This window comes from Prinia subflava, chromosome 6, assembly GCF_021018805.1.
Source record: "Prinia subflava isolate CZ2003 ecotype Zambia chromosome 6, Cam_Psub_1.2, whole genome shotgun sequence".
In the NCBI taxonomy this organism is placed as follows: Eukaryota; Metazoa; Chordata; class Aves; order Passeriformes; family Cisticolidae; genus Prinia; species Prinia subflava.
Window position 1 is genome coordinate 16240916 of NC_086252.1, and position 23494 is coordinate 16264409.

Below are 23494 nucleotides of genomic sequence, written 5' to 3' on the forward strand. Positions count from 1 at the left end.
CAAGTTCATATTCACATCTGAAGTATATGGCCAAGCATCTTTATCTCTACCCATGTAGTGGTATTTGTGGTTTATGTAAATTTATAAGTCTTGGTTTAAGTTTTGTACATTAGCCAGGAGCACCTGGTTCACCTAAGCTACAATGATTAAATCTGGAGTAATCTTAGGTTTGAATGAACTTAGTCTGGGACAACTGCTATAGCTTGACTATCTCTTTTCAAAATTTCCATAGGAATCAGAGCTCACAATTTTATTTTCAGATTTAATGTTGTCTTCATTTCTACAAAACAAGTATCTTTAAAAAAGAATTAAATATGTCTCTTTGTCATCAATGTGTATTGAATGTTAACATGTATGGTTAATTTGTGAAATAAATATGAAATTACTTAAGTCCATCGCTTCTTGCACTTTATTCATTTTACAGACACATCTAAAATATGAAAAAGTATCTGTATAGTTTTTCTCTCATAAGAAGAACACACAAATTTTTGCCATTCTCCTGTGTATAAAACATTCTCCTGTGTTAGCATGGGTTTCACTCTGCAATTTTTATATTTTTTTATTTTTGTATCTTATTGGCCCAATTCTGCCACCCATTCTCAAATTTCCTTGCACAATTTATTACTGTTTTAACAAGGTTGGTAATTAATGCTGAAGGACTGTGAAGGACTGCTGTAATTTTTATTTTTTTTTTTTTTACTTAAGCATTTCTTCTCTGCAGTTAATCATTGCGTGCATGTGCTATGTCATTTATATGATGGCATTTGTGGCAAGACTAATAATTACTAAAACCAATGAGAAAGAATTGGGTGACTGTTTGTTCTTTTTTATATTTGTTGTTGGAGTGCAACAAAAATTCTTGTCTCTCAATAAGTTTAAAATTGAAGACACTGTAATTGAGAAGCTTATCAAGGTTCACCATTACAGTGCCTAGAGACATTAATCCACTCACACTTTTATTCTTTTTTTAAAACTCTTATATCTTTCCAGCATCAAATACTCTGGGTCTTGACTGAGGAAACTTGACTCAGTCAGGACAACAGTACTTGATTTCCAAAGGTTTTCTCTTGCCTTGTGCTTTTCCTGAATTGTTCCGTTCCTGGAAATTTCATATTTCAGCGATGTTTCTATTGTCAAACATCTGCAGAGATGTTCTTGACCTCTGCTTCCTCTCATTTTTAAACTACTATTGGAACTAAAGTTGTCCAACACATATATCTATAATTTCACAAAGGCAAGAAAACAAAAAATCTTAAAAGCCTGTTCTCTGTTTCTCTGGCATTGTGGGAGTTTTAATATGTCACATCTTGACAGGGAGGAGTTTAAAAGCAGAGATTTAAATCAATTATATTAATTTAAGGGTTTACATTTGTGATGTTTGTAATAATGTTGCTGTAAGCTTAAGGGTCTAATGGCAAAAACAGGACAAAGCTGGTAAGGTAGAGATAATCTTTTTGGTGTGCTAGACAGACCACACCAAAAAAGACAGAGTTTTAAGAGATGAACTATGCATCAGAAGAAAGGTTAGTGTGCTGAAAAGATTGTAGGTTTGTTGGTTGGCTTGGGGGGGGGGGATTCAATCCTAATCATGGCATCCTGCTTTTTTTGTTGGTGTTTGGAATTAAATCAGGGTCTTAACACTATTCTGCTGTACTTGTTCGCATAGGTGCATGTAGAAATATGTATGACACATACCACTTTAATTATATCTGTGAAATGCATCAATGTTGCTTGATGGTTACTTGCACAGTGCACCCTGGAGGGATGTGCCTAACCCATACTGTGGTGTCAGGTTCAAAGACACACCCTTCCTGATCAAGATAGGAGGTTCTTAAGCAACCTGACAGCACAGCATGTCTTACTCATTTTGGCAGGTGTGAGAGCAAGGGGACATCACAGACCTCCTGTTCATTGCTAGCTGCTGTATAGTATTGAGAAAGCCTCCAGCTATATAAAAATAGTTGCCTTAACACCGTGCATTGCTATCTATGAGTGTTCTCATAAATATTCTAGTGAAACGAAAGGATTTTTTTCCATACATTATCACTAGGTCTCTTATTGCCTCCTCTGAGGAAGGAAGAAATGAAGGCTACAGCAGCGGCCTTCAGTTGCCTGACAGAGAGAAAATACTTGAATTTGAGCCTGGAAAACCAGTTTATTTCAGCAAAGCAAAGATGAAAATTGAGGGAGAGGGCAAAGCCCCTGTTTCACTCGAACAGGTCTCAGATGTTGAAGTCTGGCAGGGAGATGTAGCTAGACTCTCTGTTACTGTTACTGGCAGCCCCACACCCAAAATCCAGTGGTTTTTCAGTAGTACAAAGCTAACCCCATGCATGGACTGTAAGTTAGTGTTTGCTGGCAGTGACCACAGCCTCATCCGCAGGCGTGCAGGATGAGGGTGAGTGTGGATGCGTGGCCAGCAGTGCACGCAGCGAGACAGCTGCAGCGCCCAGCTCCGTGTGCACCAGAGCAGCCAGGATTCCAGATGCATGCATCCAGATTCATGGCAGTCTTGCGTGCACAGTGCTGGGGAAGCTGTGCCCTGGCATGCTGTGGTCCAAGAGGGGCAAGCAGCTCATCTCTGATGCGCCTCGCTCCCTTGCTCACCAGCCTGGCGGCTCGGGCTCTCTGACAGCGTGGGGCTGCGTGGAGGAGGACACTGGGCTCTACACGTGCTGGGCTGTGAGTGCCCTGGGTGAGGCCACGTGCCCTGCTGAGCTCCTGGTGCTGCCCGAGGAGCGAGCTGTGTGCAGGCAGAGCCCGGCCTTGCAGCACTCTGCAGTGGCAGAGGACCAAGCCCCCTTTTCTGTGAGGAGGTTGGTGAGCTTCCTGCAATAGAAGAAGCACTTAGTCTTGAGGCCATGAGGGAGCCTTCAACCCTCCTTCAGCTCCAGATGAGCCAGTGTACATGCTGCCCAGGGAGGACGTCTTGGCTGGCCTGCCACCAACCTGCCTGGCAGCACAGAGTGTTGAAGAGATGCTCACCCAGGTGACCACAATACAGGAGAGCAGTGGGCTGCTGGCACAGCCTCTGGAAACCCTCCCTGCTGACCCCCAGGGCATGGTGCCTGCAGCAGTGATAGAGGCACAACTGCCAGGCTGCCTTGGGGCTGTAGCTGCACAGATACTCATGCCCAAAGAGAAAGTCATCCCCAAGGCAACAGAGCATCTGGCTCCTTTGAAGACAGAGGCTTCTCAAACCCTTTTACAGGTGTCAAGCACCACTGGGAGCCATGCCATGGGTGGTGACCAAATCCAGATCCTTGAGGGCCTTCAGATGGCACAAGGTGAGCTGAAGGCTGAACCCAGATTTCTCTCTGTATTTGCCTTCACTGGGGGCCAAGCTGTCCCTCTGGAGTACATTTCTTTCCTGGAAACAGCAAAGAAAGATTTTGCTGCAAGAATATACGAGGGACAGGCTGTGAGATTTCCCTTGCTGCTGGAAGAAAACCAGTCCATGCAGGAAGAACATGTTGATCTTTCCATGCCACTGAAGCAGTGGCAGAGGGCAGAGAGACAATCCCCTGAAACAGTGTACTCTCATGAGCTCCAGCCAAGCCAAGTCCCCAACAACGACAGTGAGCTCATTGCTATGCTTCCCAAAAGCTGCAGCTTAGATGTAAAGTCTCAAATCAGAAATGCACTGAAAGCTGCAGTGGCAAGTGAGAAAAAGCTCTTGTTTTCAGAATGGTTGGCTGATAAGGAAGATGTTAAAGTACAGACAATAAACATCACCAAGGAAAATACACATATCTTGTGCACGTATGTTGTGACCATAGGAGGATGCAGTCCCACAGAAATCCAAGTCTTCTTGGGAGAAGTCAACATTCAGACACCTGACCAGAAAACAGACTTGGATGAAGTTTTCTGTTCCTTTCTTTGTGAAGATAAATGTCCCCTGACTGGTGAAAAATCCAAAGCACTGCCATTCTCTGCCAGTCTACCTCTCTCAGGAAAATCCTGTGATGAAATCTTTGAGCTGGAGCCCCAGCAGACTGAGAGGACCATGGAGGCAAAAATACCACTGGAACACCCTTTTTCTGCACAAGTAATGAACATTTTGACTGAGCATGATCAAATCAAAGATGTAGGTGCAGCTCTAGCCACCGCTGATGTAGCCTCTGCAGATGTTCTTGCAGAGACACCCACAGAAATACTGAAAAGAAAAGAGAAAAGGGAAGGAAAGTGTGAGGAAGAGGGCAGAGAGGGTCTGGGAACTAGAGCTGGAAAGCAAGAGGATGAGCTGGACAAAGAAAGTTATCCCATCATACACAGCAAACTGGTTGACATTGTTGTGGAGGAAGAGGAGAGTGTCAGGCTGGTGTCTGTCATAACAAATGTCAGAGAGGTGAACTGGTACTTTGAGGGTAAACTGGTCTCTTCAGGCAACAAATTCAAGTGTTTGAAAGATCAGGACACATACACACTAGTAATAAGCAAAGTGTGTGGGGAGATTCACCAAGGAGAGTACACCTGTGAGGCACTGAATCAAGGTGGAAAAAGAGCAACAGCAGCAAAACTCACAGTTGTTAAAAGAGGTTGTATTATGGGGATAAAATAATCTTTTTAATGCACTGCTCTACTAATGAACCTCCCCTACTATGTGTATCTTTGGACAGAGATACAGTATTAATATCACCCTGCCACTAACCAGAGGGCCCCCTCTCTCTGCACTGATGGTCTGCTTTTGCCACATTGCAAGGCCTCTCACTTCCATTACCCCAGTTTTGGTCAGGAACTTTGTTGCTTCATTGCACTAGAATGGTCAGGACAAAGCTGTATCTCAATCCTGACTATTTCTCCTATTCCTGCCTGAGAAGTGGGCCTGCTCTTCCCATTTTTCTCACTGCTTTACCCTCTCTCACTTGTTAGAGTCGTTGCACAAATTCACCACTATTTCTCATTCACACCATAATTGCTCACAACTCCAGGACATGTTATTATATATTTATATCCTATTGCTATTTTTATTGCTATTTCTGTGCTTTGCTATTTCACTTTGTTTTTCCAGTATCACCACTGTTTCCTGATGTCATTGTAAGACTCTCTGTCCACTGAGGCTAGTACTACTTTCATTTCCTACAGATATTTTTTTTCTTTTACAGACACTTTATGTGAATTGCAAGTATGTCACCTTTTTGGGTTGATTTTTTTTTTCAGTCAGTCAATCACTTAATTTCAGAATGTCAGCAGGCAGGGTTTTGAATTTCTCTCTGCTTCTAATTTCAGTTGCACCGATCCTGAGGAGAAGGCTTGAACCCTTGGAAGTGGCTGTAAATCATGTGGCCAAGTTTACCTGTGAGGTAGAGATGGCTCCCAATGTCAAGTTCCAGTGGTACAAAGCCGGAAGAGAGATCTATGATGGGGACAAATACTCCATTCGCACCTCCAACTACCTCTCCACACTGGAGATCCCAAGGCCTCAAGTTGTTGACTGTGGGGAATATAGCTGTAAGGCTTCCAACCAGCATGGCAGTGTAAGCTCTACAGCTGTTTTAACAGTAACTGGTGAGTACGGACTTTCAAACACTTCTCCTTTTCCATAAAATATCTTGGTGTATTGTAATGCTTTCACTGCTATACTTGCACATGTTTATGGTAGGGCTCTTGGTATTTTTATACGTAATCCATACCTAATTGTGGCAGGCACAAGCATAGAAAAGGAATAACTTTGGAGAATGCTGCTTTTAGGTGCTTTCTGTATGAAGAGAAGGGAATCAGTGTGAAAAACTTTCAGAGGGAAAGAAAGAAGGGGGAAAGAGAGCAGGAAGAAATTGCATTGGGATTGCTTTGTGAATACATTCTTGAAGAAGGTTTATTTAACTTCCAGACCACAAGAAACACTTTTAAATCTGATTTCTTGGTGTAATAGTCACTGTGTGATTATTCTGGCACCCTAAATTTATCCTTCACCTATGCTTGCGACCCAGGTTATGCAGTTCTGCATACCTGAACATCTTTGTCCGTGGCCAAAGGGAAGCTCTGTGACTGGGCAAATAGAACTTCTTAAACAAAAGAAGGTTTAAAGGGTTTCAGTTTGCAAACTTTTTGTCTATTGAGATCTATACAATGGGTTTTTTTCTTAAAAGAATAAAAAAAGCGAAAAACCACCACCATCTTTTGGGTGTTTCTTGTATGATGACTTTTTTACTCTGACTTTTCTTTCTGGAACAACTCCTTATGTGGTCTTTGCTAAGTGCCAGGTGCTAGAGACTAGAAAAAGGTGCATGAGCAGTGAAATGCATGCAAACTTGCCCATCTTGAGAGAACAGTGTGCAAAGGTGTCAGCCTTGGGGGAGGAATTTCTGGCTGTTTATTTTCCTTTAGTTTGTACATTGCTCCAGAGACTCAAAATGCCTTCAGGCTCTGGAGCAATACATAGACTGAAGAAATACAAAACTAAAAGACAAAAATTTATCATCTTTAACACCTCTTATCTGATTCACTGCTCTTTTCTTTTGCTTAAGAGTGTCCAGTGACAAGCTGGCCTCTCTTGCTCTCTGTCCCTGGCAAATGTGGTTCTGTTCCTCGCCTCTTGATAACATTGAACCCCTTTGTTTTGCAGAGGCATTTCCACCAACGTTTCTTACCAGACCCGAACCTATTACTACTTTTGTTGGCAAAAGTGCCAAGTTCCTGTGTACTGTTTCGGGCACTCCAGTCATCGACATCACCTGGCAGAAAGATGGAACAACTATTTCACCGTCAGACCACCACAAGATCTCCAAAGTGGAAAATAAACATGTTTTAGAAATTTCCCTGCTTACCGCTAGTGACAGAGGGGTTTACACTTGCAAAGCTTCCAACAAGTTTGGGGCTGATATTTGCCAGACTGAAATGGTCATTATAGACAAGCCCCACTTCATTAAAGATTTGCAGTCAGTACAGTCAGCAGTTAATAAAAAAATACGCCTTGAATGTCAGGTAGATGAAGACAGGAAAGTAACTGTAGGGTGGACAAAGGATGGAAACAAAATCCCTCCAGGCAAAGATTATAAGATTTACTTTGAAGACAAAATAGCCTCGCTTGAGATTCCTCTGGCTAAGCTCAAGGACTCAGGCCACTATGTGTGTACTGCTTCAAATGAGGCAGGAAGCAGCTCCTCTTCTGCCAGCGTCACAGTCAGAGGTAAGATAAGTCTATGCCCCCTTTACCTTCTGTCTTCTTGGGTTCCCCATTTCTTCTTTCACAGGCAAAAGACTTCTTTGGGCTGAAATTACACTGAGAATTCTTCTCAGACCTGCCATGCTCTTGGTCCATTCCCTGTAAAGTCTTTCCCCCTGCTGCCTTACAGTGCACAGTGTGTTACTTCAATATTTCTTTCACCAGAGAAAATCAAGAATTGCTCCTGCCTGCAGGGTAGAGATGGATGAAGAGAGAAAGAAAAACCCACAGAAGCTGCAGCTCAGCAAAGATTATGCTGATCTCTTGTCAAGTTGTATTTTGTTCTTGCTCTGGGAAGCAATCTTTCAAAGCTTTGTATTTCAGCTTTCTTTCCTTTCTCCTTTTTCTTCTTCCCTTTCCTACCCCTTTCCTTTTCCCCTTCTTCCCCTTTTTACCATCTCTTCCCCTCTCTTCCCTTTCTTTCCCCCTTTTCAGAACCACCATCCTTTGTGAAGAAGGTCGATCCATCTTATTTACTGACCCCAGGAGACTCTGCACGCCTTCAATGCAAAATCAAAGGGTCTCCTGAAATCCAGGTTACTTGGTTCAAGAACAATAAGGAAATCCATGAAAGTAATGTGCACAGGATGTCCTTTGTCAATTCTGTGGCTGTGTTAGATATTCTGGAAATGAAAGTTGATGACACTGGGACCTACTCATGTGAAGCTGTCAACGAGGTTGGAAGTGACAGTTGCACCACTGAAGTGGTTGTCAAAGGTCTGTCCTTCTTGTTGCTGCCAGTCACATTCTTGAGAAAAACTTCTTTTTTTTGTTTCTTTTTCTTTCCCTGTGGCATGGTTGACTAATTCTTTCTTACTACTTTTATAGAGCCTCCGTCTTTCATCCGAACACTTGAACCTGCAGAGCTAGTGAAGGGAACAAACCCCGTTCTTCAGTGTGAGGTTGCTGGCACTGGCCCCTTTGAGATTAGCTGGTACAAAGATAAGAAGCAGATTCGCAGTAGTAAAAAATACAGGTTGACCTCTCAGAAGGCTGTTATTTCTTTGGAGGTGTCCTCATTTAATAGTGCAGATGTCGGTGAATACGAGTGTGTGGTAGCTAATGAAGTCGGGAAGTGCATGTGCAGTGCCACATACATCTTGAAAGGTCAGTGGGAGAGAGAAAACTCCACTTACTGAAGGGATTGGCAAAAACCTCTTGTTTCATAAAATGTCTTTTCTTTGGATTTGTGGGAGGTTGGGGAGACTGGGGAGAAAAAATGTCTTTCTTCTTCTCTTAAAGTTCTGTGTGTATCTTGAGTATTCTCTGGTATCAAACCTATGAATTTGAAGAACATTGAGATTAATGGGCCATTAACTCCCAGCTGGAGAAAGCAGTTCTCCAACTTGCCTGCTCTTTTGCTGAATTGTGACATGTACTGCACATACTGTCCTACAAAACTGTCTTTAAGTATGAGATTTTATGTGATGATGTAAAAGTAAATGAGGGGGTTTTTCTTGTCTCTCTTCTTTGAACTAGAACCACCATCTTTTGTTAAGAAAATTGAAAATGTGACAGCTCTGGCTGGAGATAGTGTTACATTACAGGCCGTGGTGAAAGGGTCAGAGCCTATTTCTGTGACATGGATGAAGGGCAAAGACATTATTAAAGATGATAACAATGTGAGAGTGACATTTGATCATGGACTAGCAACACTGCAAATTACTGGAGTCCAGCTGAGCTCTGGTGGCAAATACACCTGTGTGGCTGAGAATGATGCAGGCAGTCAGTCCTGCTTTGGTGAACTAGCAGTGAAAGGTCAGTGGAGAAGTGCTGTGATCCCTGCAGTCTCCCACCTGAGAGGAGAAGAAATTTCCTTTTGTTCTTAACACCAGTTGTTTAATTCTGTTGTAGAACCTGCCAAAATAACTGAAAAAGCTGAAATGATCCAGGTTACAGCTGGGGAACCAGCTGTTTTGGAGTACACTGTCACAGGCACTCCAGAGCTGAAAACTAAATGGTTCAAAGATGGAAAGCCACTACCTGCCAGCAAAAAATATAGGATCAGCTTCAAAAATAACATTGCTCAGCTCAAGTTTTATGCCACTGAAATGCAGGACAGTGGTGAATACACCTTTGAGATATCCAATGATGTCGGCATCAGCTCTTGTACTACCAGCTTCACTGTGCTAGGTTGGTACTGCCTCTTTGGAAAGAGCCCAGTTGCTCTGCTCTGTGCCCAACAGAGCCAGAAGCAGAACAGCACTCCTGTTTTGCTCATGTGTTCCTTTCTGTCATTTTTTTCCCTCTCAACAGATCGCACTATCCCTCCCTTCTTTACTAAACCACTGAAGAACATTGACAGTGTCATTAGCGCCTCATGCCGCCTGGACTGCAAAATTTCAGGCTCTCTTCCAATGACTGTCTCATGGTTTAAGCAGGATACTGAGATCACTTCAAGTGCCAAGTATACAGTACACTTTGCAGAAGGCTCAGCATCTTTGGAAATAAAACACCTAGATGCAAATGATGCTGGGGTCTACATTTGCAGAGCCACAAACTCTGCTGGTAGCAAAGAGAGCAGTAGCACTTTGTTTATAAAAGGTTTGACAATTTGTTTCACTTTTCTTGGAATTTTACTTATCTTGTGATGATATTTTTCTCTTCCAAAATACAAGCCCTCTCTTACTCTTGACAATTTTTTCCTTTCAACGCAATCCAGAGCCACCCAGCTTCACCGTAGAACCAGAGTCTCAAGATGTATTGCCTGCATCAACTGTACATTTCAAAGCAATGTTTAAAGGCACAACACCACTGACAGTGAAATGGTTTAAAGGTGACACTGAACTGCTGACAGGAGGAGCCTGCTACATTATGACAGAAGCATTAGCAAGTTACTTGGAGCTCTATGCAGTCAAACCATCTGACTCTGGAAAATACACCTGCAAAGTCTCCAATGTAGCTGGTTCAGTAACATGCAGTGCAAACTTATTTGTGAAAGGTTTGCATTCTTTCTCATATTTAAAATTCTAGCTGCTTGCTTAACACAGCGGCACTCTTTCCTGTGTTCTTTGTCCTGAACACTCTTCTTAAATCCACAGAACCTGCTGCATTCAAGGAGAAGCTAGAGCCGACTCATCTGGTAAAGAAAGGTGGATATGCTGAGCTGACTTGTGAAGTCACTGGTACTCCTGAGATTAAAATCACATGGTTCAAGGATGATAGAGAGTTAAAAGAGAGTGACAAATACAGGATATCTTTTACAAAATCTTTGGCAATACTCCGTGTTTCAGAGGTTGTTACTGAAGACAGTGGGGAATACATTTGCGAAGCCAAAAATGATGCTGGAAAAGATATCTGCAGTAGTGTTCTTACAGTCAAAGGTGTGTGTGACATCCAGCCACAGTTTGTATCTTTAAACTCAGTACAGTGGTACCGGCTTCAAAAGTATGATTAATGCAAATTGCACTTTCTTTTTCGCACTGTAGAGTCACCTTATTTTAGCAAGGAGTTTCAATCCATGGAAGTCCTGAAGGATTCTGATGTGGTTTTGGAGTGTGAGGTGCTTGGCACGCCTCCCTTTGAAGTGTTTTGGGTGAAAGATGATAAACCCGTGCGGAGCAGTAAGAAGCACAGAATAAGCATTGAGAAATCTTTGCTTAGCCTCCATGTTTTCAGGTTTGATGCTTCTGATGTTGGCGAGTATCAGTGTAGAGTAACAAACGATGTTGGGAGCTGCCTCTGCCATTCAGAGGTCACGCTGAAAGGTTAGTGCAAGGTGCAGAACACCACTAGCATGCTCTTTCTTATCCCAGTGTGGTTTCCATGCCACACTGTTACACACCAGACCTGTACTTACATAACCACTTTCTTCCTGCCAGAGCCTCCGCAGTTTTTGAAGAAGATAGAAAACATTAGCTCCCTTCGAGGGGGAACAGTTGTGTTTCAGGCTGCTATTAAAGGCTCCTTGCCCATCACTGTGTCCTGGTTGAAAGACAATGATGAAGTGATTGAAGACAACAATATCAAAATGACCTTTGTGAATAATGTTGCCACTCTTATGGTGAGATCTATTGAGCTGAAACATGATGGGAAATATTTCTGTCAGGCTAAAAACGAGGCAGGAATTCAGAGGTGTTCTGCTCTGCTGACTGTCAAAGGTTGGTCTTATGCTGAGGGCTTGTAATGACCTGAGATGGTTCCCTTGTGATTTTTACTGGTGGACTTAACACTCTATCTCCTTGTTTACAACAGAACCTGCTACAATTGTGGACAAGGCTGTGTCAATAGATGTGACTGAGGGAGACCCAGCAACCTTGCAGTGTAAATTTTCAGGAACAAAACCTATTACAGCCAAATGGTTCAAAGATGGCAAGGAACTGACATTGGGCCCAAAATATAAGATCAGTGTTACAGATACTGTCTCAGTCTTAAAGGTGCTGTATGCAGATAAGAAAGACAGTGGAGAATACATTTTTGAGGTTCAAAATGATGTTGGGAGCAGTAGCTGTTCTGCCAGCATTAATGTCCTAGGTGGGTATGGACTCTCTCTTATCATTGCTTTTAGATACAAAATTTTTTCTCTTGAGCTGACATCTGCCACAGTCACGGCTGAATTTCATATTTTATCTTTTTACTCTGTCCTGGATAGATCTCATTATACCACCTAAATTCACCAAAAAACTCAAGAAAATGGACAGCATTAAGGGGTCTTTTGTCCACCTGGAGTGCATAGTGTCTGGTTCGCATCCTATAAGTATCCAGTGGTACAAGGATGGCCAAGAAATTACAGCAAGTGAAAAGCACAAATACTCTTTCCATGATAATACTGCATTTCTGGAAATAAATAAACTGGAAGGCACAGACAGTGGCTCTTACACTTGCGAAGCAACAAATAAAGCAGGAAGCAACCAATGCAGTGGGTTCTTAACAGTCAAAGGTTTGAGTTCCTTCTTTGTCTTATGTTAGGTCTCTCATTCATAATTTTGGATTTCCCCATCTCAGAGTAATCCCCTTTCTTCCTTTTTGCATGTTATAGAACCACCGTATTTTGTGGAAAAACCCCAGTCTCAAGAGGTTGTGCCCAATGCTAGGGTTCAGTTCAAGGCGCTGGTGAAAGGGTCTACTCCTCTGCAGATAAAGTGGTTTAAGGACAGCCAGGAGCTCCTGTCTGGAGCCAGTCGATCTGTCTGGAAGGACGACACTTCTAGTGTTCTGGAGCTCTTCTCAGCTAGGACATCTGATTCTGGGAACTACACTTGTCAGATAAGCAATGATGTGGGGACTGCAACCTGCAAAGCAACTCTGTTTGTAAAAGGTGTGCAACCCAATCATCTAATTTTTTTAGTTCTGATTGTTCTGTGGTGTTTTGGTGGGAGGGGGAGGAAGCCTTTTAGCCTTTTTTTTTCTTTAAATTCTGGGGATTTTTTTATTCCTAACTTGGATGTTATAAAGCCTCAACTTCTCTGTCCATCTTCTAGAGCCTCCCAGATTTATTCAGATGCCAACTTCTGTAGTAGCTTTGCGTGAAGGACAGTCCACCACTTTTGAGTGCCAGGTAGTAGGCACGCCAGAGATCCACATTACATGGTACCTGGATGGGAATGAAGTGACTGATCAAGCTAAGTACGGCATCTCCTTCATAGATGGTTTAGCCACTTTGAGAGTAACTCAAGCCAGAGTGGCAGACAGTGGGATTTATGTTTGCGAAGCCCACAATGATGCAGGTAGTGAGAGCTGCAGCGTCGAGCTGAAAGTAAAAGGTTGGTTTTGAACATCTTGTCATCTCTGTCACATCTCTGGGATGAGGAAGTAGAAGATACTTCTTCTCCCCTCAAAACTATTTAAGGTTTACTATCTACTTTCCCCTCATTCTTCTTTATAGAGCCTCCAACCTTTGTTCGGGAGTTGCGTCCCACCGAGGTAGTGAAGGGTTCAGAGGCCACACTAGAGTGTGAGGTGACTGGTACCCCTCCATTTGAGGTGAAGTGGCTGAAGAACAATAAGGAGATGTTCAGCAGCAAGAAATATGCCATTTCCACCAAAGAATCAGTCTTTACTCTTAATGTGACTAACTGTGACGTCTCAGATGTTGGTGAATATCAGTGTATTATATCAAATGAAGGTGGGAGCTGTTCTTGCAGCACAAAGCTCAGCTTAAAAGGTCAGTCCTCTAGGAAGCACACCTCAAACATTATATGTCCTAGCTAAAGTGTAGCAACCGGGATTACTTTATATGATCTCTCTTTCTCCTCTTCCCTTTCCACGACTCCTCTTCCAAACAACAAAACTCACACAACAGAACCACCGTCCTTCGTCAAGAAGCTGGAGAACGTCACTAGCGTTTTGAAAGGTGATGCATTCTTTCAGTGTGTCGTAGCAGGTGCTCAACCCTTATCTGTGTCATGGATAAAAGATGAGAAAATACTAGAAGACGATGAGCACCACCACATTACCTTTGAGAACAGGGTGGCCACACTGAAGCTTACCAATGTTGACCTCAGCCACAGAGGGAGATATACCTGTCAGGCAAAGAATGAATCTGGCGTGGAGAAGTGCTTTGCTTTGCTTTTTGTACAAGGTGTGTACAAGGTGTGACCTTGATGACTACTTGGACAGTCAGTTCCCCATCTGCGTAGCTAACTGCTGTAATTTTTATACTCTTTATACCTCAGAGCCTGCACAGATCGTAGAAAAGGCTAAATCACTTAAAGTCACTGAAAAAGACCCTGTGACTTTGGAGTGTACTGTGGCTGGAACACCAGAGCTCCGAATAAGATGGTACAAAGATGGCAAGCAGCTCCTGCCCAGTAGATACTACACAATGAGCTTTGAAAACAATGTGGCCAGTTTCAGGATCGAACCTGTATCGAAGGAGGATAGTGGTACATACAGTTTTAAGGTGGAAAATGACTTCGGAAGTAGCACCTGTGAAGCTGTTCTGACTGTGCTAGGTTTGTATTCCCAGTCCATCAGGGTGGGAATGAAAAATAATCTCAGTGAAAGATAAGCAAGAAGTTAACAAGTGTGTTTTTGCTGTTTTTGTGTTGGGCAGATCAATCAATTCCTCCTGTATTTATCAAAAAGCTAACCAAAAAGGATACCATTCTGGGATCTTCTATCCAAATGGAGTGCAAAGTCTCTGGGTCACTACCCATTGTTGCAAAATGGTTTAAGGATGGAAAAGAGATAACTGACAGTGCAAAATATAGAAGCCTGTGCCATGAGAACACTATGTCACTCGAGATTGCTAATCTAGAGCTGTCAGACAGTGCAAATTACACATGCAGTGTCTCTAATGTTGCTGGAAACGATTCTTGTAGTGCTGTCCTGACTGTGAAAGGTTTGAAACTCTTTTACTACTTCTTATCTGTGATAAATGCTGGGAAAATAACTTAAATCTTATGCTAACATAACACTCTTACACATCTTAATGTTAACACTTGATCCTCACTGATTTTCTTCATTCTTAGACATTTCTGATGAAACTGTGTCTTTTTCTTAAAAACTGCAGAGCCACCAAGCTTCTTAGTAAAACCTGAAAGCCAGCAAGCCATACCAGATTCCACAGTGGAGTTTAAGGCCACACTGAAAGGAACACCACCTTTTACAGTAAAGTGGTTCAAAGAAGACTTAGAACTTGTATCTGGTCCGACTTGTTTCATTGGGATTGAAGGTTCAACTGGGTTCTTAACCCTTTATTCAGTGGATTCTACTAGGAGTGGGCACTACACTTGCCACGTTTCAAATGACGTTGGCAGTGACTCTTGCACTACAACACTGATGGTAACAGGTGTGCACTCTTTCTTGTCGTCTTGTTGTCTTTTTTTCTCCTTCTTTTTCCTTTTTGTCAAGCCTGCCTTGGTGATGTGATCTTTGATACACTGCCGAGTGAATTCCCTACCCTGTGTTTGCAACCCACAGTTGCTTGGCTCTTTTGCCACGTCTTTTCTCTCCAGTATTAATTCAGACCTTCCTGACCCCACTTTTTTTTTGGTTTTTTAGAACCCCCCAAGTTTGCTAAGAAGCTAGAGGCAGCAAAAGTAGTCAAGCAGGGTGACTCAGCCCGGCTTGAGTGCAAAGTAAGTGGATCTCCAGAGATGAAAGTAGTGTGGTTCAGAAATGACCATGAAATTGTTGCCAGTGAAAAATTCCGGACATCATTCATTGACTCCGTGGCTGTGCTTGAAATGAATCACCTCAGTACTGATGAGAGCGGTGACTACATCTGTGAAGCTCACAACCCTGCCGGCAAGGCCAGCTGTAGCACCAAAGTCACAGTGAAAGGTTAGCTGTCCTCTTCTTCTCCGACTGCATCTTACTTTTCCCCTGCTGGTTGTATCCCTTAGAAATACACAGGAACATGAGATTTATTTATTTCAAGACTGCCTTGTTCTTCATGTCATGTTTTTTTCTTGGTACTCCTTCATTTTCTCTGCCAGTGTTTAAACAAGAGAGAGGATGTCTTAAGGCAGATGAATCCTAAGCTAGTTTTTTCCCTAGTTCTATATATTTTAATATCCAAGACAGTTCATAGAGAGAATTGCTATATCAAGGAGGTGAAATATGAAGAGAAGAAACAGACAGAAACTGGCTAGTGTCAGTTTTACACCCCGTATGAGAGGTTACTACCCATGTAGTAGAGTAGTACATGAGACTTGTACCCTCTCTACCAAAGGCCACCCCTCTATTTACCTTTTCTAAAGGAGAGCTAAGGGCTCTTAATGCTCACCTTTGTGCAAGCTCATTTCATACTGTGCCCAGAAAATGAGGGAAGTCTTTCCCATTCTGTAGATATTCTGAGCAGTCCCATTTTCCAGAAGTTGCTATCTGTAGACTCTTTGTCGATCAAAGAGCTTTGGACTACTCTCTAAACGTTCCTTTCTTCCCTTGTTAGAACCTCCTGTCTTTAGCAGGAAGCCTTCTCCAGTAGACATTGTCAAAGGATCTGAGGTTAGCCTGGAATGTGAGATTTCAGGAACACCTCCATTTGATGTTGCCTGGTACAAAGATAGGAGACAAATCCGCAGTAGTAAGAAGTACAAGGTTACAGCCAAAAACTACCACACAAGCGTTCGCATTCTTAGCGTCGAAGCTGCAGATGTTGGCGAATATCAGTGCAGAGCACAGAACGACGTAGGAAGTGACACTTGTATTTGCACGGTGAAGCTGAAAGGTAAAGTACTGGTACACGTGTCTTCTGCAGCGCTCACAAGGACGCTGCATTGCTCTTCTTCGTGGAAACACTGTGAGTATTTACTATAACTGCGTATTTCTTCTTCAGAACCACCAAAATTCTTGACTAAAATAAACAGCGTGACTGTTGTGGTTGGTGAACCAGTAGAGTTACAAGCAAGAGTGGAGGGCTCCCAGCCAATTTCTGTGCAGTGGCTTAAAGACAAAGAGGAAATTATCAGAGAAAGTGAGAACACGAAGATCACATTTATGGAAAATATTGCAACTTTGCAATTTGTGCGCACAGAGACAGGTAGTGCTGGAAAATACACCTGTCAGATCAGAAATGATGCTGGAAGTCGTGAGTGTATGGCTACCTTAACTATTCTAGGTGGGTAAAAAGCACAAATTCATGGAAGTTTCTTTTTAAAGTTAGAAACTGGGCTATTAGGTATCAGCTGTATACTTTGCTTATGCCTCTGAGTTCAAAACAAACAAAATAGAGAATCCTTCTCTCCCCAGCAAGCAGAAGTCAGGTTCCATATTTCCATCTGTCCAGCAACAGAGTTGAAAGGAACCATTCTTATTTCTGTCATGTCTTCTGCTCATGCCTGCTTGAAGAGGGAGATGAAAATATTTTCTATTTTAAATGAAAATATACTTTTAAATGATTTTAAATATTTAAAAATATTTTTACTTAATTTTGGAAAGTATCTGAAATTTGCAGTTTATAGTAGCAGAAAGGATGGAAAAAACAGCTGTAAAAAACCCCAACAAATCAAAATTTCCATAGGATCAAATGTGCAAACCCCATCTCATACTGCTATAATACTTACAGCTAATACTAATCAAACCCTGTTTTAACCATATATGTTATCCATCTCTCCTTCCAGAGCCTGCAGTCATTGTAGAGAAAGCAGAGCCAATGAAAGTTACTATAGGAGATGCCTGTACTTTGGAATGCAAAGTAGCAGGCACACCACAGCTTTCCACTGGGTGGTTCAAGGATGGCAAAGAACTGACCAGCAGCCAAAAATACAGAATCACTTTCCTCAATAATGTATCTACACTTAAAATTATGGATGCAGAAAAGGAAGATGGTGGATTGTACACTTTTGCTGTGCAAAATGACGTGGGGAAAAGCAGTTGTACAGCATCAGTTGATGTTTTAGGTCGGTTGGTTAGCTTGTCTTCTATCTTTTATAAAAGCTTTTGTTTGGCCATATTCTCTTTCCTTTCTTCCATTTCTTTACTCATTTTCTCTCTGACCATGGATTTATTATGTTTTCTTATGCAGATCGAATCATTCCTCCTTCTTTCACAAGAAAACTAAAGGAAACCCCAGGTGTTCTGGGTTCCTCAGCACTATTGGAATGTAAAGTGTCAGGTTCACCTCCTATTTCTGTTGCCTGGTTCCAAAACGGACTTAAACTAGTCAGTGGAGAAAAACATCAAATCTCCTTTTCAGATAACCTATGTATTTTAGAAGTTAATTCACTGAGCCACTCAGATACTGGCACTTACACCTGCAAAGCTACCAACACGGCTGGCTCAGATGAATGCAGTGCTATATTGACTGTACAAGGTGGGTATATGATGGTCAGGAAGCTCTCTGAACTATTCTTTTCTCTTTCTCTCTTGAAATACCTGCAGTCTTTTGTAAATATTCTTGGGGGAAATTATTGACAGACAAATAAAGATTTTGCTCTTTATCTTCAGTAAATGTGTGGAAATACCAGAGCTATGCTGCAGCAATTTGTCTCATCTATCTTTTTCTTTTGTGTATTTAGAGCCACCTTCTTTTGAGAGGACCCCAGAGCCTCTGGATGTATTGCCTGGCACAAGCATCACTTTCACATGTGTTGTCAGAGGAACCCCTCCTTTTAAGGTTAACTGGTTTAGAGGGGCCAATGAACTTGTGCCGGGGGACAAATGCAATATCTACTTGGAGGAGTCTGTTGTGGAGCTTGAGTTATTTGATGTAACTCCTCCCCAGAGCGGAGAGTACACTTGCCTAGTGACTAATGATGCTGGCAGGGTAAATTGTACAACACACCTTACAGTAAAAGGTTTGTAAAGATGATGTCTCTCCATTTACTTTAAATTACTGTTTCCTTCTCTCCATTTGGCATGTTATGCTCAACATTTGTGACTTACCTTTCATTAGAGCCAGCTGTCTTTGTGAAGAAACTGAGTGATCAGTATGTGGAGCCTGGCAAGCCCATCATCCTAGAGGGCACTTACACAGGCAGCCTGCCCATCTCTGTAACATGGAAGAAGAATGGCCACACCATCACACAATCTCAGAAGTGTAGCATCACCACCACAGAGAAATCCTGCATCCTGGAAATACTTGACAGCACCAAAGAAGATGCAGGAGAATACACTTGCCATGTTGAAAATGAGGCAGGAAGAGATGTTTGTGAAGCTGTAGTCTCTACCCTAGGTGTGTGCTCCCTTTGCTTCTTTTCCTTGCCTTTTTTTCAAGTGTATGCTTTCCAAAGCCTGGAACACAATAAGCCTGTCTAATTGCTTCTCTTTTTTTAGAACCTCCCTACTTTGTTACACACTTGGAACCTCTTGAGGTGTCAGTTGGGTCTTACACAACATTGCAATGCCACGTTGCTGGAACACCAGAAATTACTGTGTCTTGGTACAAAGGTGACACAAAACTCAGGTCTACTCCTGAGTATAAAGTGTTCTTTAAAGACAATGTTGCTACACTTATTTTCAACAAAGTGGCTAGCAACGACAGCGGAGAATACATCTGCAAGGCAGAAAACAGTGTAGGAACTGCATCTACAAAGGCTCTCTTAACAGTTCAAGGTGATGATTTTATATTAGCTTGCTAAAACTCTTTTTCTCTTGCAAAACTATAAAAAAGTTGCTTCCTGGGGTGTATTTATGCTTTACTTGCTTTCTTCCAGAACGCAAACAACCACCTTCCTTTGCAAGAAAATTAAAGGACATCGAGCACCCTGCTGGTTTACCCCTTAAGCTTATGTGTCGGCTCAATGGCTCAGAGCCCATTACTGTCACTTGGCACAAAGATGGTGTGCTGCTAAAGGATGACCACAATGTGCACACATCCTTTGTAGATAACGTTGCAGTGCTGCAGCTGGAGCGAACCGAGATGAACCATACCGGGCAGTACACCTGCACAGCCACCAACTCTGTGGGCACTGCCTCTTCAAGCGCTAGGCTCACAGTGGCAGGTGTGTTGGCTGATAAAACTTATTTGGATCACAGGCTCCTCTCTCTTATATCATGCATGCAATGGTATCTGTGTGTTGGATTAGCTTTTTTCTGAGGTATGAGTATTACATGGTTTTCTTGTGTTTCCAGAACCCAAGCAAGCACCTGTCTTCGACATCAAACCAGAATCTATCGATGTGCCTTTTGGAGAAAGTGCTGATTTTGAATGTCATGTTACGGGAGCCCAGCCCATACACATAACCTGGTCCAAGGATGGTCGGGAGATCCGAACTGGAGGAAATTTCAATATTACATTCACAGCTAACACAGCTCACCTGCGAGTGCTCAGAGTGGGTAAAGGAGACTCTGGCCAATATACTTGTCAAGCTAGTAATGAAGCTGGGAAAGACTTCTGCTCAGCCCAACTCAGTGTCAAAGGTATTAAATCACCTTTGTTTGTGCGTTTTCTTTTTCTTGGGTGAAGAGATCTCTTTGTCTTTCATCTTCTACCATTTCTAATTTAGAAACACATAGATAGTAGCTTTCCAGATTACAGACATAAATCATGTAATGACCTTTTCCCATCACATTGTGTAACTGCAGAACTCTTGTGCGCCTACACAATCTCCAAGGAGAAAGGTATCTCTGCGAACCTGTTTGTATGGAGAGTTGCACTCACACTGCTTTTACTTTAATAGTTAAACTATAGTTACTGTGGAAGCCATGCATAGCAATTGCTATATGGAAAATTATTAGTAAATACAGCTCTAGCTTGCATTTATTGGCCTGCATAACTGACTCATTCAACTTTGCTAAAGATTTCAGTTGGAGTTCTGAATTGTTGATTTAATGTAGACTATGAATCACTTAATTTCTTCATGCAGAAATATATTTTAAAGATGTATAAGCAAGTGAAACAATCCCTACCGTATTTCTGTTGCTCGCAGGGATGAAGGGCTTGTCAAATCTTTCATGTTGGTGTGGGAGCCCTGTTACTTGTTACCACTCAAATGTAACAGCAAAGTTTTGATTTGGTGGAGCAACCATTCTTGGTGTATCTTTTACAGCTTCAACTGTCTCATGCAGCAGAGTCCAAAGCTGACAGAACACAGTTTTAGTTGTCTTTGCCTTCTTTTCTTCATCTTCTGTATTTCCTTGAGAAGAAACTCTGGTTGCGGATGCAGCCAATTTCTGTAACAATTATTTTTGTGCTGTAGTACTCTTGTGCCTCCCAGAACTCTTGCTGAGCACTGTAGATTTCACAGGGCAAACAGGTATGTTGTCATTCTCTACATCCTTATTCTGTTCTGCAGAACCTCCCAAGTTTATCAAGAAGCCTGAAGCTCTGCGGTTCGTGAAGCAGGGGGACACAGTTCAGCTTGAATGTAAAATCAGTGGCACACCAGAGATCAGAATCGTGTGGTACAAAAATGATCAGGCGCTCCAGGCAAGCGACAGGCTGCACATGTCCTTTGTAGACTCCGTGGCAACGCTGACCATCTTGGGTGCCAGCGCTGAAGACGCTGGGGATTACATCTGTGAAGCCCACAACTCTGCTGGCACAGCCAGCTGCAGCACTTCAGTCACAGTGAAAGGTCAGCACACGGCTCCATGCTCCGCCAGAATCCCTGGCTGCCAGGCCTGCTCCCAGCTGCACACCCCCTGCTGCTGCAGCAGCTGGTGGCTGCTGGGCCAGCGTCTCTGCAGCTGCTCTTGCATTTACATGCTGCTGTATTTAAGCAGCAGAGATCAGGCAGGAAATAGTGTTGGGTGTTCAGCACTGTGCAGTCGTTCCCTTGTCTCCCCATTTAAGTCAGTTGAAGGCTGAACAAGGCAAGCTTTTCAGATCATAACAGAAGCATGGACTAGATAGAGCACCAGCCATGGTGAGGGAGATGGGAATACTTTTCAGCCATCCCTCTGCCTCCTTTTTATACACAGTGATTCTGACAGGAATGAAATTTAAGAGGGAAGAGGAGGCTGTGTAGCTGAGTTTCACTGACTGTAGCTTCCATGACTAAAAAGGTGGAATGTAAGATGGAATGTGACCCTAGAGTGCAGGGAGAGTGGCTTTTGCGGAAGAACACTGAGCACCGATTCCAAACAGGTGCAGAAGCGTCACATTTTCTGCCCTTTGGACTCTGAGTGCTTGGATTTTTTAGAGGTGAGGCCACATTATTAAGAAGCTAAATGTGTTTACAGTATAAGCGTAGGCTTCCTTCCTGAATATCCTTCCTGAATATCTGCTACTATCCAGAAACCCACTCAGAGAAGAAAGCTCACATATTATGATGTGATTCTTTTTTTATAGAACCACCTGTTTTTAGCAAGGTGCCAAGTCCTGTGGACACTCTTAAAGGCTCAGATGTTATCCTTCAGTGCGAGATAGCAGGGACCCCACCCTTCGAGGTGGCTTGGTTCAAGGACCGGAGGCAGGTCAGGAGCAGCAAGAAGTTCAAGGTGACAGCAAAGCACTCCGTTGCCAGTCTTCATATTCTCAATTTGGAATCTCAAGATACTGGAGAATATCAATGCAAAGCTATGAATGAGGTGGGAAGCGACACTTGCACCTGCCCAGTGAAATTCAAAGGTTTGTATGCTAGAGGATCAACATCACTGATCTCTTTTCTTGAAATCCTGGCTGTCACTCTTCCAAAAAAACATGTATGATTAACTGTCCTCTGCCTCCTTGTTTTTGCTCTCAGAACCTCCACGGTTTGCCAAGAAGCTGAGTGACACTGCAATCTTCATCGGGGAGCCAACAGCCCTGCAGGCAGTAGTGGAAGGTTCCCCACCAATTTCTGTTGTCTGGCTCAAGGATAAGGGTGAAGTTATTAGGGAGAGTGAAAATGTTCAAATGTGGTTTATGGACAACATTGCAACTCTTGAGATTGCCAGTGCAGAGGGAACTGACGTTGGAAAATACATCTGTCAGATCAAAAATGATGCTGGCATGCGGGAGTGCTCTGCCTTTTTACAGGTCCTAGGTGGGTATAGCCTTCTCCACTATAGGTACTGTGTCTTACAGCTTGCACTGCTGGCTCCACCAGCCTTTGCCTTCTGCTTACACCCTGTGCTCACAAGTTTGTGGGTAGATTTCCCTGTGACACACAGACCCTTCCCTTCCTATTTCAGAACCTGCAGTCATCTTAGAGAAGACCGAGCCAATCACAGTAATGGCTGGCAATCCTTTTACCTTGGAGTGCAAAGTAGGAGGAACACCTGAGCTTATCACCAAGTGGTACAAAGATGGCAGAGAACTAAAGAGTGACCGCAAATACCAGATTACCTTTTTCAACAATATATCTACTTTGAAAGTCTTTTCTGCAGACAGGGGAGACAGGGGCTTGTATACTTTTGAGGTGCACAATGAAGTGGGGGAGAGCAGCTGCACTTCTTCAGTTGATGTTTCAGGTCAGCTCTATGTCTTAATTGCTCACTCTTGTCTTTAAATAAAGCTTTTATTTTTTCCCCTTTTCTTTCCCTTGAAAGAAACCTCAACACTTGTTTTCCTGTTCTTCTGCCCTGTCCTACTTAGATCGCCTTGTTCCTCCTTCATTCTCAAGAAAACTAAAGGAGACAAATGGGGTGCTGGGATCCTCTGTGCTGCTGGAGTGCAAAGTGTCTGGCACAGCTCCTATATCTGTGTCTTGGTTTCAAGATGGGAATGAGATTGTTAGTGGAGAAAAATATGAAATCTCGTTCTTGGAAAATGTTTGTGCTTTGAAGTTGAATGCCCTGGATGTCACAGATACAGGGTCGTATACATGTGTGGCAGCCAACGTGGCTGGATCTGATGAATGCAGTGCCTTCTTGACTGTACAAGGTCAGTGGAAGGTTACTGCCATACCTTCAACAAAATTCTTCTTCCCTCTTTTGTTTTCTCTGGTTTCCCATGGTTCCTTTTTCATGGTTTGTTTGGTTTAGGGTTTTTTCCCATGGTTTCTTTATTTTTTCTTTTTAACTCAAACCTTCTCATTTTCCTCCCCACAGAGACTCTCTTATTAACATCTTTCTCCC

General features: G+C 42.8%; 1 protein-coding gene across 1 annotated transcript in view; it reads left to right on the forward strand.

The window, feature by feature from the left end:
• The window catches only part of TTN (titin), a 237978-nt gene that overhangs the window by 46657 nt on the left and 167827 nt on the right, over positions 1–23494 (forward strand). Inside the window, 38 exon segments of the mRNA XM_063399870.1 lie at positions 2073–2375; positions 2377–2831; positions 2920–4538; positions 5230–5508; positions 6566–7129; positions 7601–7882; positions 7994–8272; positions 8645–8923; positions 9020–9298; positions 9422–9709; positions 9828–10106; positions 10207–10488; positions 10594–10872; positions 10987–11265; positions 11360–11638; positions 11757–12044; positions 12144–12422; positions 12586–12867; positions 12990–13268; positions 13407–13685; positions 13780–14058; positions 14160–14447; positions 14619–14897; positions 15110–15391; positions 16002–16280; positions 16389–16670; positions 17173–17451; positions 17577–17864; positions 18070–18348; positions 18447–18725; positions 18827–19105; positions 19207–19494; positions 19625–19912; positions 20788–21069; positions 21786–22064; positions 22180–22461; positions 22610–22888; positions 23013–23300. Of these exon segments, the coding sequence (XP_063255940.1) occupies positions 2073–2375; positions 2377–2831; positions 2920–4538; positions 5230–5508; positions 6566–7129; positions 7601–7882; positions 7994–8272; positions 8645–8923; positions 9020–9298; positions 9422–9709; positions 9828–10106; positions 10207–10488; positions 10594–10872; positions 10987–11265; positions 11360–11638; positions 11757–12044; positions 12144–12422; positions 12586–12867; positions 12990–13268; positions 13407–13685; positions 13780–14058; positions 14160–14447; positions 14619–14897; positions 15110–15391; positions 16002–16280; positions 16389–16670; positions 17173–17451; positions 17577–17864; positions 18070–18348; positions 18447–18725; positions 18827–19105; positions 19207–19494; positions 19625–19912; positions 20788–21069; positions 21786–22064; positions 22180–22461; positions 22610–22888; positions 23013–23300 (12511 nt within the window).